The sequence below is a fragment of the Somniosus microcephalus genome, chromosome 17 (genome assembly GCF_052327205.1).
Source record: "Somniosus microcephalus isolate GS21.2 chromosome 17, FLI_Smic_1.0, whole genome shotgun sequence".
In the NCBI taxonomy this organism is placed as follows: domain Eukaryota; kingdom Metazoa; phylum Chordata; class Chondrichthyes; order Squaliformes; family Somniosidae; genus Somniosus; species Somniosus microcephalus.
Genome location: NC_141003.1, coordinates 38,819,405 through 38,834,575, shown reverse-complemented (window position 1 = coordinate 38,834,575; position 15,171 = coordinate 38,819,405). Strand labels below are relative to the sequence as shown.

At 53.7% G+C, this 15,171-nt stretch overlaps 1 protein-coding gene across 1 annotated transcript in view; it reads right to left on the bottom strand.

Moving 5' to 3' along the window:
• The window catches only part of LOC147105658 (ankyrin repeat and sterile alpha motif domain-containing protein 1B-like), a 75,573-nt gene extending 70,600 nt beyond the window's left edge, over positions 1 to 4,973 (bottom strand). The window contains exons 1-2 of the mRNA XM_086010210.1: positions 4,674 to 4,973; positions 2,990 to 3,065 (exon numbers count right to left, since the gene is read on the bottom strand). Of these exons, the coding sequence (XP_085866336.1) occupies positions 2,990 to 3,065; positions 4,674 to 4,808 (211 nt within the window). The 5' untranslated portion in view covers positions 4,809 to 4,973. The remainder of the gene's footprint in view (positions 1 to 2,989; positions 3,066 to 4,673) is intronic.
• Positions 4,974 to 15,171: the final 10,198 nt, after the last annotated feature.

Here is a 15,171-nt window from a genome sequence, read left to right as displayed (position 1 = left end):
TGTGGCTAACAAGGGAAATTAGGGATAGCGTAAGATCCAAGGAGAGGACATATAAATTGGCCAGAAAAAGCAGTAAACCTGAGGATTGGGAGCAGTTTAGGATTCAACAAAGGAGGACAAAGGGATTAATTAAGAAGGGGAAAATAGAATATGAGAGTAAGCTTGCAGGGAACATAAAAACTGACTATAAAAGCTTTTATAGATATGTGAAGAGAAAAAGATTGGTGAAGTCAAGCGTAGGTCCCTTGCAGTCAGAATCAGGGGAATTTATAATGGCGAACAAAGAAATGGCAGACCAACTAAATACATATTTTGCTTCTGTCTTCACAAAGGACGACACAAATAACCTCCCAGAGATGTCGGGGAACATAGGGTCTGATGAAAGGGTGGAACTGAATGAAATCAGTATTTGTAGGGAAATGGTGTTAGGGAAATTGATGGGATTGAAGGCTGATAAATCCCCAGGGCCTGATAATCTACATCCTAGGGTACTTAAGGAAGTGGCCCTAGAAATAGTAGATGCATTGCTGATCATCTTCCAACATTCGATGGAATCTGGAACAGTACCCATGGATTGGAGGGTAGCTAATGTTACCCCACTATTCAAAAAAGGTAGTAGAGAGAAAACGTGGAATTACAGACCGGTAAGCCTGACATCGGTAGTGGGGAAAATGCTAGAGTCCATTATAAAAGATGTAATAGCAGAGCAATTGGAAAACAGTGACAGGATCGGACAAAGTCAACATGGATTTACAAAAGGTAAATCGTGCTTGACTAATCTACTGGAATTTTTTGAGGATGTAACTGGTAAAGTGGATAGGGGAGAACCAGTGGATGTGGTGTATTTGGACTTTCAGAAGGCTTTCGATAAGGTCCCGCATAAAAGAATAGCGTGTAAAGTCAAGGCACATGGGATTGGGGGCAAGGTATTGACTTGGATAGAGAACTGGTTGGCAGACAGAAAGCAAAGAGTTGGAATAAACGGGTCTTTTTCCGAGTGGCAGGCAGTGACTAGTGGGGTACCGCAGGGATCGGTCCTTGGACCCCAGCTATTCACAATATATATTAATGATCTAGACAAGGGAACTAGATGTAATATCTCCAAATTTGCAGACGACACAAAGCTGGGTGGCTGTGTGTGCTGTGAGGAGGATGCCGAGAAACTTCAGGATGATTTGGACAGGTTGGGTGATTGGGCAGAAGCATGGCAGATGCAATATAACATGGATAAATGTGAGGTTATCCACTTTGGTGGCAAAAACAGGAAGGCAGATTATTATCTGAATGGCAATAGATTGGGAGAAGGGGAAGTGCAACGAGACCTGGATGTCCTTGTGCACCAGTCGCTGAAGGTAAGCATGCAGGTGCAGCAGGCGGTTAAGAAGACAAATGGTATGTTGGCCTTCATAGCGAGAGGGTTTGAGTACAGGAACAAGGATGTCTTGCTGCAGTTGTACAGGGCCTTGGTGAGACCACACCTGGAGTATTGTGTGCAGTTTTGGTCGCCTTATCTGAGGAAGGATGTTCTTGCCATGGAAGGAGTTCAGCGAAGATTCACCAGGCTGATACCTGGGATGGTAGGAATGACGTATGAGGAGAGATTGGGTCGATTGGGCTTGTACTCGCTGGAGTTTAGAAGAATGAGAGGGGATCTCATTGAAACTTATAAAATTCTGACAGGACTGGACAGACTAGATGCAGGAAGGATGTTCCCGATGGAGGGGGAGTCCAGAACCAGGGGTCACAGTCTAAAGATAAGGGGTAAGCCATTTAGGACAGGAATGAGGAGGAATTTCTTCACCCAGAGAGTGGTGAACCTGTGGAATTCTCTACCACAGAAGGCAGTAGAGGCCAATTCATTAAATATATTCAAGAAGGAGTTGGATATATTTCTTAAGGCTAAAGGGATCAAGGGGTATGGGGAGAAAGCAGGGACCGGGTACTGAATTTGGATGATCAGCTATGATCGCATTGAATGGCGGAGCAGACTCGAGGGGCCGAATGGCCTACTCCTGCTCCTATCTTCTATGTTTCTATGGAAACATTAGTTACTAATTTAATTAGTGCAAACACCAAAACTCAAGTCATGAACCTGACCCCTGCTCTGTCTGACTTTGGATTTGGGAAAAGATGTCAACACTATTCTACATGGATTGATGTTGTGAATTTAGAGCAATTTTCCAGGACTTAAGGTATTGCACCGGTGTTTTACAACTGAAGATAGTGTAAACCTCACCAAAGTTAACAGCATGAGCTAGTTTAACCTCAGTTCTAATGTTCCTTACATTTACTAAAAGTATGGTCTCTCTGCCGATTGAGAATCTTATTTTTTATAAATAAAATGGTACGTCACACAAGTTATCAAAATCTCTTGTGCTTGACATATGGTATATAATTTTGTATTACACAATATTTTGGCTCAAAGTCAAAATAAGTCAAAGGACTTTTAATAAAAGAGCAAATTGACACAATCTTCACGTGACTATTAAAATGCAATCATATCAAAAGAGCAGTTCCTTTCCTTAAATACGTGAGGGTTAAAACCATACTGTGTGATATCAGTAATGAATGTGTTAATGGCTGTATTTTTTAACAAGGGCATTAACCCATACAAAATAATCTATTTTTCACAGGAATTAAACAGTGTGCCAGTGTTATTATCATCAGAAAAGGGGCATCAGATTAAGTTTTATGCACTATCCAATACACCACCTGTAACAAATAAGAACATGACCACTACCATTTGAAATAACAACAGATGTGCTCTTGGAACTGGCTCCTTGTACATGCTGCTAATTATTTACATGCTCAATTTAAAAAATGGAAAGCTGAAAGCCTATATTAAAAATCAACTAACATTTGCCTGTAAATTGCAATCACTGACATGTAAGAAAAAAAAAGTGACTTTTTCCCCTATTTGATTCTAACCTGTCAAAAGGAAATTGTAGTGGAAAATATAAATGTAACGAGAGGGGTAATTAAATCTTACCTGCTTCTAATAGAATTCGGACAACATCCATCTTTCCGAACAAGGCAGCTTCATGCAGGGCACTTCCCTTCTCAGTCTAAAAAGCACAAATGTGGATAATTTGTAACACTGTACTCAACACACAGCAATTGATAATATATTGAATTTTTAATTCATGGAATAGGTTAACATCATTCACCCGTCCACTTCTGAAATGCTGAACTCTACTACGAAGCACATTCAAAGGTATTCTAAGATTTAAGTACATATTTTGCTGATCTTCTACTATTTCCGCAAACATTCAGCCTTTATCGCAAAAGTAATGTCAGCACTTGAAACATACCAATGCTAGTTTTGACCAAAAGCATTACCTCTTGCTCCTTCGGCATCGCCAAACTGTTTGCACAAATCAGATAAAGTTGGTGTCTTAAAAGTTGTCACAATGAGTAGCCGAACAGAGTTTGAAAATGAGTTAGCGTGGAGTATTTTGTAGCTCAGTACATCACTTTGTGGTTTTGGTTATTCAGTCTCTTCAGAGCTTAATTTAGCAGAACCAGCTTTCTTAAACAAAAGTGGTTACGGAGATAACTGTTTTAAAAGAGGGCCAAACCACAGAAAGCTTTTACCAGCACATCGAAGTGTTGCCTTTTGTACAAAATGGATGCACAGGATGTAAAAGCCTGGCCTTATTCAGCAAGGTTCTTCCTGTCTAGTTTCCTTGAATGATTGGGAATTGATGATGTCAAACAAAGGAAATCTCTCGTGTCGCATCATTTCCAGGAATTTAACTGGGAAAAAAGTGTGTTTGCTGCTCCTGGAGACCTTGCAGATAATCAGACCACGCAACATACTGAGGTCATTTTGTTTCTCAAACACATAATTAATTTCTTTAATTTACTGAGTTGTCATTTTCCCCATCAGGTAATACTGAATATAAATGTATTTGTGGTGATATGTCACAGTGAAATGTTTTAATAAGTTTTTACAATAGTCTGTGTTAGACAGGCTGTAGTTGGCAGGTATTTAATAGTATCTTGATCTGTACAGAACTTTTACATATAGAGATGGGGTAGATAGTTTGCCCAACTTTTGGTTAAACTGCATAAATACCACAACAATGTCTTTATTTGCCAGATTGCCCATCACAGAAATTGTAGAGAAATTGAAAAATGTCAAATATTTCATTTGAAACTTTGATGCATGCAAATAAACTAAAAATAGGTAAACCTGAAACATCAAAATTGTCCAGTAAAGTCATGCAATGTTTAATTTAACACTCAAGTACATTTTTACCAAAAATGATCAAAACCATTTAAATCATTTCATGTCAGCTGCACTAAATGTCAGAAACTATAATAAAACCCAGAAGTATAACAGTAACTATGACTGCAAGCATGGAAATCAAGAACAGGGGGAAATACTTCAGAGAATTTACTGCATGTCTGGGATTTGGTCATTTTGTTTTTATTGTACAAAAGACCATTCCCCATTGCTGGTTAGCACAAGAGTGTTTAAAATCTGTCCATAATTTATAGTTGAGAGGGAGATATTTGCAGGGCTATGCTGAAATAACAGAGCAGTGGGACTAATTGGAGAGCTCTTTCAAAGAGCCAGCACAGGTACGATGGGTTGAATGGCCTCCTTCTGTGCTGTATGATTCTATGATTTCTACGATGAGTTTGCGGTAGACTAGACTTTCACCCACCTGGCAGTTAACTTCCATGCCGGCCTCCAGCAAGACCTGGACCACAGCCTTGTGCCCATTGCGTGCAGCGAGATGCAGAGGAGTATGCTTTTTGGTATTGCAGCTCATCAAATTTGGATGTGCATTTATCAACATCTTGACCACCTGCAGGCGACCATAGAGTGCGGCCAAGTCAAGGGGCGTTTCAAACTTGTTGTTCCTTATAGTGGGATCAGTCAGTTCTTCCAAGAGAACAGCAACCACGTCTGAGTGTCCATACTGTGCTGCACAGTGCAGTGCAGTTTCATTCTCGTTGTTCTGTTCGAGTTAAGAGTAGGAGAAGGAAAGACAATTAGAAGGTGGTCATCAAAAATGCACTGCTCAAATAAAGAAAGTGGTGAAGCAAAACACTTTTATTATTGTAACGTACTTCTGTAAAATATTGAAATAAAAGCATGAAGCATGAAAACAAAAGGTCATTAATTTAATTGCATCCAAAATCTTTTCATGAAATAGTTTGGATTCAAATTCAAGTTACAGGTAAAATGCAAAAGTGTCTAAGTAATCAAAGGGTATATGATCCTCTTTGGATGTCCCATCAGGCTCAGCATATCTGGTGGACAAAAATGCACCCAAATCCTGTTCTAGGCCTTTTGCATGGCCTGGGCACACTCCACTGGCAGGACCTTGCGCAGGGATCAGAGGGGAGAAATATGAACCCATCTACATTCATTTCTAGCTGCTGGCATTGAGGCCTCTGGTTGCTGCTCTCAGAAGGCTCTGAGAATGTAACATCCTCCTGGAGTGATTGAAATAAGAACAGATCAACTTCTTAGCTAAATTATCGGGCTGCTGTGGGACCCCCCCCCCGCCGCCACACAGTCTGCAGGAGTCCCAGTGCAAGCCCCAACACTTGCTTTCTTAGAGCACCCTTCCGCTGGGGTGTCCAATGGTTGGGCAAGAAGCAAAGTGAGGCAGGAGGCGGGGAACTTCCCCTCCCACCATGCTTACCCGGGCCTGCGCCTACTCCAGGCACAGACCCAGTGTCAGCCAACAGTTTGTCGGGCGAAACCAAGAAAATCCTGACATTGCGTAGTGAAGGAGGAGGCCTGATACAATGGGTCTTCGACCCTCTTTACTGCACTTGGGAATGGAACATTCCACAGGCACTGACATGAGGAAAATCTCCCCTTAAGTCTAACATTTTTAATTTAAAGTTGTCTCACAGATCCTAGTAGTGGTGGGTTTCAAAAATAATATCCTGTGGTACCATTTAATTTACAATTTCCTCTGAATAGATGTTATAGCAAGTAAGCTATTCTTCCTGTAATATACATAAATCTTATGACTAGTCAGATTCAAAATAAAATACAATATTATTCAGGTCTGAATCAATTACTTTTATAGAGCCATCTAGTCCAAAATGTAATTTCAACAAGCAGTTGAATATAACAAAGAGCGCTGGCTTTAAAATGTATAGCAGCTTCCAGCAGACATAACTCTGAAGGATAATTTTATTAAGAATTTTATGAATAGCAGGAGAGTTATCCCCGGTGTCCTGGTCAATATTTATCACTCAACCAACATCACAAAAGCAGATTATCTGGTCATTATCATGTTGCTGTTTGTGGGAGCTTGCTGTGCGCAAATTGGCTGCCACGTTTCCTACATTACAACAGTACAGGAAACTTTCTTTTATCCGACACGGACGGGACCTACGTGGTGCCAGTTCATCAAAAATTCCGGATAACCGAACGCTATAGTAAAAGATAGGGAGCGCTGACAGCTCCATATAAAGCAACAAACCCTGTTGCTTAGCAACAACTGTAGAACAATTAACACAAGTTTCAAGCGTCTCTGTAGCTTAGCAACAGCTGTAGCCACACCCTTGCACAGCACAGATGGAAGGCGGCAAATAAATATGAAGTAAAACCTACTCCTGAATTTTGCCGGTTAACCAACATTTCCGGTTATTTAGGTGCCGGTAAATCGAAAGTTTCCTGTAACTACACTTCAAAAGTACTTCACTGGCTGTAAAGCGCTTTGGGACGATCTGAGGTCGTGAAGGGCGCTATATAAATACAATTCTTTCTTTTCTATTTTTATATATAAATGAGCATCTTGTGCTTTCAGTGTCATGATTCACTGTCCTGCAAAATGAATGCCACCCGTTAAACAATTAACAAAGGATCTGTTGTAAAACTGAGTCAGGTCAACTCCAGTGTTCTAGAGGGGCACTAATCGCAAGCAGGATTTCCTGTGTTCTTTCTTGAATAATGGAGAGGAACTGCACCCTTTCAAACTTTTGCTGGATGTGGGATCTAGGATACAATGTCCAAAGTACTTAATAAACAGGTCCTTATGTACTTGACAGCTAACATGGCTGCATCTCTTAGTTTGGCAAACACAATGTAAACAGATGACGCCAATTTTTTGCCCTGGACACAAGCACCAAACTCCAAGTTTACATGTCTATTGGCCAATGTTTCATGTCAAAGCATTTTTCAAATCTAGTTACTTTCTTAGTGCTTGCCCTAAATTCAGACCAAGAAATATATATAACATGTAATTGCTTAACAAAAGCATTAATGATTATTAATTTGTTGCATGTTACACGAAGTTGAACTAAAACTAGAAATAACTGAGACAAAGCAGATAAAATGACGTTTATTGAAGTTGACAGCTCATGCAGAGTTACCACACAGTATATACAATATGCAAAAAGCAAAACTCCTGAGAGGCAATATCTAATGCAATGTACATAAATAATAGAGAATCAGAACAAGGTCATCACTTATGTATAAAAGTCCATAATTTACTGTAATCCATGAAATAAAGAATTTCTAAGTCCCAACCCACAGCAAATGCTTTGCCTTCCCTCTGAAGGGACTGGGGGGGAAGAGCGCGCGCGACTGGGGGGGAAGAACGCGCTCGACTGGGGGGGGGGAAGAGCGCGCGCGACTGGGGGGGAAGAACGCGCTCGACTGGGGGGGGGGGGGAAGAGCGCGCGCGACTGGGGGGGGAAGAGCGCGCGCGACTGGGGGGGGGAAGAGCGCGCGCGACTGGGGGGGGAAGAGCGCGCGCGACTGGGGGGGGAAGAGCGCGCGCGACTGGGGGGGGAAGAGCGCGCGCGACTGGGGGGGGGAAGAGCTGCGCGCGACTGGGGGGGGGGAGAGCGCGCGCGACTGGGGGGGAAGAGCGCGCGCGACTGGGGGGGAAGAGCGCGCGCGACTGGGGGGGGAAGAGCGCGCGCGACTGGGGGGGAAGAGCGCGCGCGACTGGGGGGGGAAGAGCGCGCGCGACTGGGGGGGAAGAGCGCGCGCGACTGGGGGGGAAGAGCGCGCGCGACTGGGGGGGAAGAGCGCGCGCGACTGGGGGGGAAGAGCGCGCGCGACTGGGGGGGAAGAGCGCGCGCGACTGGGGGGGAAGAGCGCGCGCGACTGGGGGGGAAGAGCGCGCGCGACTGGGGGGGGAAGAGCGCGCGCGACTGGGGGGGAAGAGCGCGCGCGACTGGGGGGGAAGAGCGCGCGCGACTGGGGGGGAAGAGCGCGCGCGACTGGGGGGGAAGAGCGCGCGCGACTGGGGGGGAAGAGCGCGCGCGACTGGGGGGGAAGAGCGCGCGCGACTGGGGGGGAAGAGCGCGCGCGACTGGGGGGGGAAGAGCGCGCGCGACTGGGGGGGAAGAGCGCGCGCGACTGGGGGGGAAGAGCGCGCGCGCGACTGGGGGGGAAGAGCGCGCGCGCGACTGGGGGGGAAGAGCGCGCGCGCGACTGGGGGGGAAGAGCGCGCGCGCGACTGGGGGGGAAGAGCGCGCGCGCGACTGGGGGGGAAGAGCGCGCGCGCGACTGGGGGGAAGAGCGCGCGCGCGACTGGGGGGGAAGAGCTGCGCGCGCGACTGGGGGGGAAGAGCGCGCGCGCGACTGGGGGGGAAGAGCGCGCGCGCACTGGGGGGGAAGAGCGCGCGCGACTGGGGGGGAAGAGCGCGCGCGACTGGGGGGGAAGAGCGCGCGCGACTGGGGGGGGAAGAGCGCGCGCGACTGGGGGGGGAAGAGCGCGCGCGACTGGGGGGGAAGAGCGCGCGCGACTGGGGGGGAAGAGCGCGCGCGACTGGGGGGGAAGAGCTGCGCGCGACTGGGGGGGAAGAGCGCGCGCGACTGGGGGGGAAGAGCGCGCGCGACTGGGGGGGAAGAGCGCGCGCGACTTGGGGGGGAGAGCGCGCGCGACTGGGGGGGAAGAGCGCGCGCGACTGGGGGGGAAGAGCGCGCGCGACTGGGGGAAGAGCGCGCGCGACTGGGGGGGAAGAGCGCGCGCGACTGGGGGGAAGAGCGCGCGCGACTGGGGGGGAAGAGCGCGCGCGACTGGGGGGAAGAGCGCGCGCGACTGGGGGGGAAGAGCGCGCGCGACTGGGGGGGGAAGAGCGCGCGCGACTGGGGGGGAAGAGCGCGCGCGACTGGGGGGAAAGAGCGCGCGCGCGACTGGGGGGGGGAAGAGGCGCGCGCGACTGGGGGGGAAGAGCGCGCGCGACTGGGGGGGGAAGAGCGCGCGCGACTGGGGGGGAAGAGCGCGCGCGACTGGGGGGGAAGAAGAGCGCGCGCGACTGGGGGGGAAGAGCGCGCGCGACTGGGGGGGAAGAGCGCGCGACTGGGGGGAAGAGCGCGCGCGACTGGGGGGGAAGAGCGCGGCGCGACTGGGGGGGAAGAGCGCGCGCGCGACTGGGGGGAAGAGCGCGCGCGCGACTGGGGGGGAAGAGCGCGCGCGACTGGGGGGGAAGAGCGCGCGCGACTGGGGGGGAAGAGCGCGCGCGACTGGGGGGGAAGAGCGCGCGCGACTGGGGGGGAAGAGCGCGCGCGACTGGGGGGAAGAGCGCGCGCGACTGGGGGGGAAGAGCGCGCGCGACTGGGGGGGGAAGAGCGCGCGCGACTGGGGGGGGAAGAGCGCGCGCGACTGGGGGGGAAGAGCGCGCGCGACTGGGGGGAAAGAGCGGCGCGCGACTGGGGGGGAAGAGCGCGCGCGACTGGGGGGAAGAGCGCGCGCGACTGGGGGGGAAGAGCTGCGCGCGACTGGGGGGGGAAGAGCGCGCGCGACTGGGGGGGAAGAGCGCGCGCGACTGGGGGGGAAGAGCGCGCGCGACTGGGGGGGGGAAGAGCCGCGCGCGACTGGGGGGAAGAGCGCGCGCGACTGGGGGGGAAGAGCGCGCGCGACTGGGGGGGAAGAGCGCGCGCGACTGGGGGGGGAAGAGCGCGCGCGACTGGGGGGGAAGAGCGCGCAGCGACTGGGGGGGAAGAGCGCGCGCGACTGGGGGGGAAGAGCGCGCGCGACTGGGGGGGGAAGAGCGCGCGCGACTGGGGGGGAAGAGCGCGCGCGACTGGGGGGGAAGAAGCGCGCGCGACTGGGGGGGGAAGAGCGCGCGCGACTGGGGGGGAAGAGCGCGCGCGACTGGGGGGGAAAGAGCTGCGCGCGACTGGGGGGGAAGAGCGCGCGCGACTGGGGGGGGAAGAGCTGCGCGCGACTGGGGGGGAAGAGCGCGCGCGACTGGGGGGGGAAGAGCTGCGCGCGACTGGGGGGGGGAAAGAGCGCGCGCGACTGGGGGGGAAGAGCGCGCGCGACTAGGGGGGGAAGAGCGCGCGCGACTGGGGGGGGAAGAGCGCGCGCGACTGGGGGGGAAAGAAGCGCGCGCGACTGGGGGGGGAAGAGCGCGCGCGACTGGGGGGGGAAGAGCGCGCGCGACTGGGGGGAAGAGCGCGCGCGACTAGGGGGGGAAGAGCGCGCGCGACTGGGGGGAAGGAGCGCGCGCGACTGGGGGGGAAGAGCGCGCGCGACTGGGGGGGGAAAGAGCGCGCGCGACTGGGGGGGAAGGAAGAGCGCGCGCGACTGGGGGGGGAAGAGCGCGCGCGACTGGGGGGGGAAGAGCGCGCGCGACTGGGGGGGAAGAGAGCGCGCGCGACTAGGGGGGGAAGAGCGCGCGCGACTGGGGGGGGAAGATGCGCGCGCGACTGGGGGGGAAGAGCGCGCGCGACTGGGGGGGAAGAAGGCGCGCGCGACTGGGGGGGAAGAAGCCTGCGCGCGACTGGGGGGGAAGAGCGCGCGCGACTGGGGGGGAAGAGCGGCGCGCGACTGGGGGGAAAGAGGCGCGCGCGACTGGGGGGGAAGAGCGCGCGCGACTGGGGGGGAAGAGCGCGCGCGACTGGGGGGGAAGAGCGCGCGCGACTGGGGGGGAAGAGCGCGCGCGACTGGGGGGGGAAGAGCTGCGCGCGACTGGGGGGGAAGAGCGCGCGCGACTGGGGGGGAAGAGCGCGCGCGACTGGGGGGGAAGAGAGCGCGCGCGACTGGGGGGGAAGAGCGCGCGCGACTGGGGGGGAAGAGCGCGCGCGACTGGGGGGGAAGAGCGCGCGCGACTGGGGGGGAAGAGCGCTCGCGACTGGGGGGAAGAGCGCGCGCGACTGGGGGGGAAGAGCGCGCGCGACTGGGGGGGAAGAGCGCGCGCGACTGGGGGGGAAGAGCGCGCGCGACTGGGGGGGAAGAGCGCGCGCGACTGGGGGGGAAGAGCGCGCGCGACTGGGGGGAAGAGCGCGCGCGACTGGGGGGGAAGAGCGCGCGCGACTGGGGGGGAAGAGCGCGCGCGACTGGGGGGGAAGAGCGCGCGCGACTGGGGGGGAAGAGCGCGCGCGACTGGGGGGGAAGAGCTGCGCGCGACTGGGGGGGAAGAGCGCGCGCGACTGGGGGGGAAGAGCGCGCGCGACTGGGGGGAAGAGCGCGCGCGACTGGGGGGGAAGAGCGCGCGCGACTGGGGGGAAGAGCGCGCGCGGACTGGGGGGGAAGAGCGCGCGCGACTGGGGGGAAGAGCGCGCGGACTGGGGGGGAAGAGCGCGCGCGACTGGGGGGGGAAGAGCGGCGCGCGACTGGGGGGGAAGAGCGCGCGCGACTGGGGGGGAAGAGCGCGCGCGACTGGGGGGGAAGAGCGCGCGCGACTGGGGGGGAAGAGCGCGCGCGACTGGGGGGGAAGAGCGCGCGCGACTGGGGGGAAGAGCGCGCGCGACTGGGGGGGAAGAGCGCGCGCGACTGGGGGGAAGAGCGCGCTCGACTGGGGGGAAGAGCCGCCAAGGCGGACTGGGGGGAAGAGCGCGCGCGACTGGGGGGAAGAGAGCGCGCGACTGGGGGGAAGAGAGCGCGCGACTGGGGGGAAGGAGAGCGCGCGACTGGGGGGAAGAGAGCGCGCGACTGGGGGGAAGAGATGCGCGCGACTGGGGGGAAGAGAGCGCGCGACTGGGGGGAAGAGAGCGCGCGACTGGGGGGGAAGAGAGCGCGCGACAGGGGGGAAGAGAGCGCGCGACTGGGGGGGAAGAGAGCGCGCGACTGGGGGGAAGAGAGCGCGCGACTGGGGGGAAGAGAGCGCGCGACTGGGGGGAAGAGAGCGCGCGACCGGGGGGAAGAGAGCGCGCGACCGGGGGGAAGAGAGCGCGCGACCGGGGGGAAGAGAGCGCGCGACTGGGGGGAAGAGAGCGCGAAGGCCGACTGGGGGGAAGAGAGCGCGCGACCGGGGGGAAGAGAGCGCGCGACCGGGGGGAAGAGAGCGCGCGACCGGGGGGAAGAGAGCGCGCGACCGGGGGGGAAGAGAGCGCGCGACCGGGGGAAGAGAGCGCGCGACCGGGGGGGAAGAGAGCGCGCGACCGGGGGGAAGAGAGCGCGCGACCGGGGGGAAGAGAGCGCGCGACTGGGGGAAGAGAGGCGCGCGACTGGGGAAGAGAGAGAGAGAGCGACGGGGTAAGAGAGAGCGCGACTGGGGAGAAGGGGGGGAAAGGGGGGGGAGAAGTGGGGGGGAAGTGGGAGGGGGGGTGGGGGGGAGGGGGTGAGGAGGGGGGAGGGGAGGAGGGGGGGGAGGAGGAGGGGGGAGGGGAGAGGAGGGGAGAGGGAGGGATGGGGGAGAAAGGGAGGGGGAAGCCAGCAGACCCTCTCCCCTCTGCCGGCGATGGGCGGGAAGGAGGAAGGAGGGGGAGAGGGGGTGGGGGGGGGGGGGGGAGGGGGAGAGGGGGAAGGATCTCCCGATGTCCCGCCCCTCGATCTCCCGCCCCCCGATCTCACGAGCCCCGCCCCCCCCCGAGCCCCGATCTGCCGAACCCCGATCTCCCGAGCCCCGCCCCTCCCGAGGCCCGATCTCCCGAGCCCCGCCCCCCCCATCTCCCGAGGCTCGCCCCCTCCCCCCGATCTCACGAGGCCCAACCTCCCGAGCCCCGCACCCCCATCTCCTGAGGCTCGCCACCCACCCCCCCCCCCGATCTCCGAGGCCCGATCCCCCGAGCCCCGCCCCCCACCCCGAGCCGGCTTCAAGAGCAGAGACGCCGCCGCGCAACCTACCACGTGAGGCCCGGCCGGACTCAAGTCGCGCGCGTCTGACTCCTGCCCCACCCGCCTTTATTAAGATGGCGGCGGTGGCGACGCTCGGCTCAGGCCCGCCCCCCCTCCAGCCTTCACAAAGATGGCGGCGTTCGCAACCCGCTTGTTGAGCGCGACGGGGTGGTGCCTAGCTCGGGCGTGGCTGGGCAACAGAGGCCCAGGCTTACAGGCCTGGAAAAGCGGTGAAAGGTGGGGAAAATTCTAGATGTTAGAGAAAAGATTTACAAATTAATTAACTTTTTTTTAAAAACAATTTGTGTTTTAAAGCAACTTTTTTTTGCTGGAAATGTAGATTTGAAAAGAAACATGCAGAAAGTGGGAAAAAGAAATGAAAAGTTTGGAATCAAGATGGCGGCGACTCACCTCGGTTCAGAATGATAAGGCCCGCCCACACACACACCGATTGGTCAACCGTCAGGTCACTGAACTGTAGGATTGGTCAATCATCACGTCACTCAACTGTAGGATGGCCTGCCCGCACACACAATGAACCCGCCCCCCACTCGATGCAAATGAGCGGATAATGAGAGGAATTTTGAACGTTTTTTGGATACCGTCGGCACAATTTTTGTCCGAGCAAAAAGTAAATACGCCTACAAGAGTCCCCTAATGATGAGCTTTCTTTTGATATAACATATGTGTAGGTACGCTCTATAACTTTTGATTGTATAGCCGGCCAGAGAGACAGACAGAGAGACAGACAGACAGACAGGACATATCCTTTTATATATATAGATAACAAATAAGCCTGTGAAAAAATGAGCAAAATCTTAAAATTAACTGCAGCTTAATATATGTATTTTGTGTGGAGGTTATGAAAGGCAAATTGTCTAACCTTTCAAGCAGGCCCAATAAGTGACTAATTCAAAACCGCATCACTATTGCTCAGCCGTGTTGAAACTGCTACCAGCATCTGAGAATGAGCTCATATAAGTGGGTGTGAGAATATTTTCAGTACAATGTACAAGATAATATGCAGGCTGCAGTGTGGCTAAAAGATGCAAAACACAGAGCTGAGATAACAATAAACCTCAATTACAGACCACAAGCAGTTTACCAACATCAACTCAACCCTTAGATGTGTTACTGCCTTACAACACACTCCAGGATCTGTTTAACTTCGTAAGAGTGAAGGATTTAATACTTTTTTGTTACAGCAAGGGTATCATGATGAAGGGTTGGGATTTGAGCCAGTTGAATGTTGCAGTCAAACGACACAGCATGACAACCTAGTTTCGGTTGAAACTAGTTGAAACCACAAATGGAACAGATGGTCAGAAACTGAACTACAAAAGTGATTAAGCATGTGGAGATATGAGAAGCTGCAATAACAAGGTTAACATTTGCAGAACAATTGAGTTACGAAGTAACAACTGTCACGCGGATGTATGTAAGGTATATTTGATTAACCTTTGAGCCATGTCCAATCACGAGTCACTGACTCAGACCGGCCGAAGCCGCGATGAAGCAAGAATGGACCCTGCGATCCAGATAACTGGACAAACTTAGATAAAGGACAGAACTGAAAGAAGGGGTTTAGCTAACGATGTAAAGTTATAATTAGGTTGTTTTTGAAGGAATATAATTGGGCCGGATTGGCCAAGGAACAAGTAATGTAATAACGGCTATCGGTGTGCTCCAGTCTTGTACTGTATATAAGCTTGTGAATTTTGTTGAAGGGAGAGAAGGTGCTCGCACAGACCGCGGGGTCTGAGACGCTTCTCCCAGAGCTCGGTTTTCAATAAACTGCACCTTTTACTTTACCACAGATTAGATGTGAATTTATTTTCACCCAACAATGACATATGTGCCCAATATTTTAAGGACTTGCCAACAAAAAATATAAATGGACTCCAAATCCCCACTCCACTTCACAGTACTGTACTACATTAAAAAAAAACTTCCAAAAAAGTATTTTTTTTATTTCCTCCTATAATTTGCTATTATTTTTTAAATTGCTAATAATGTGAGATTTCTTCGGTGTGCTGTTTTAACAAAAGTGTAAACACATTCTTTATAAACGGGTATTCCAAGCTTCAGGTCTCCCTTAGGTATTCTCTTGGGTACAGCAATGTCAGTCAATTTCATAGTTGGCCCAGAAGTGTTCTCATGCTGCCTAAAATTTAAT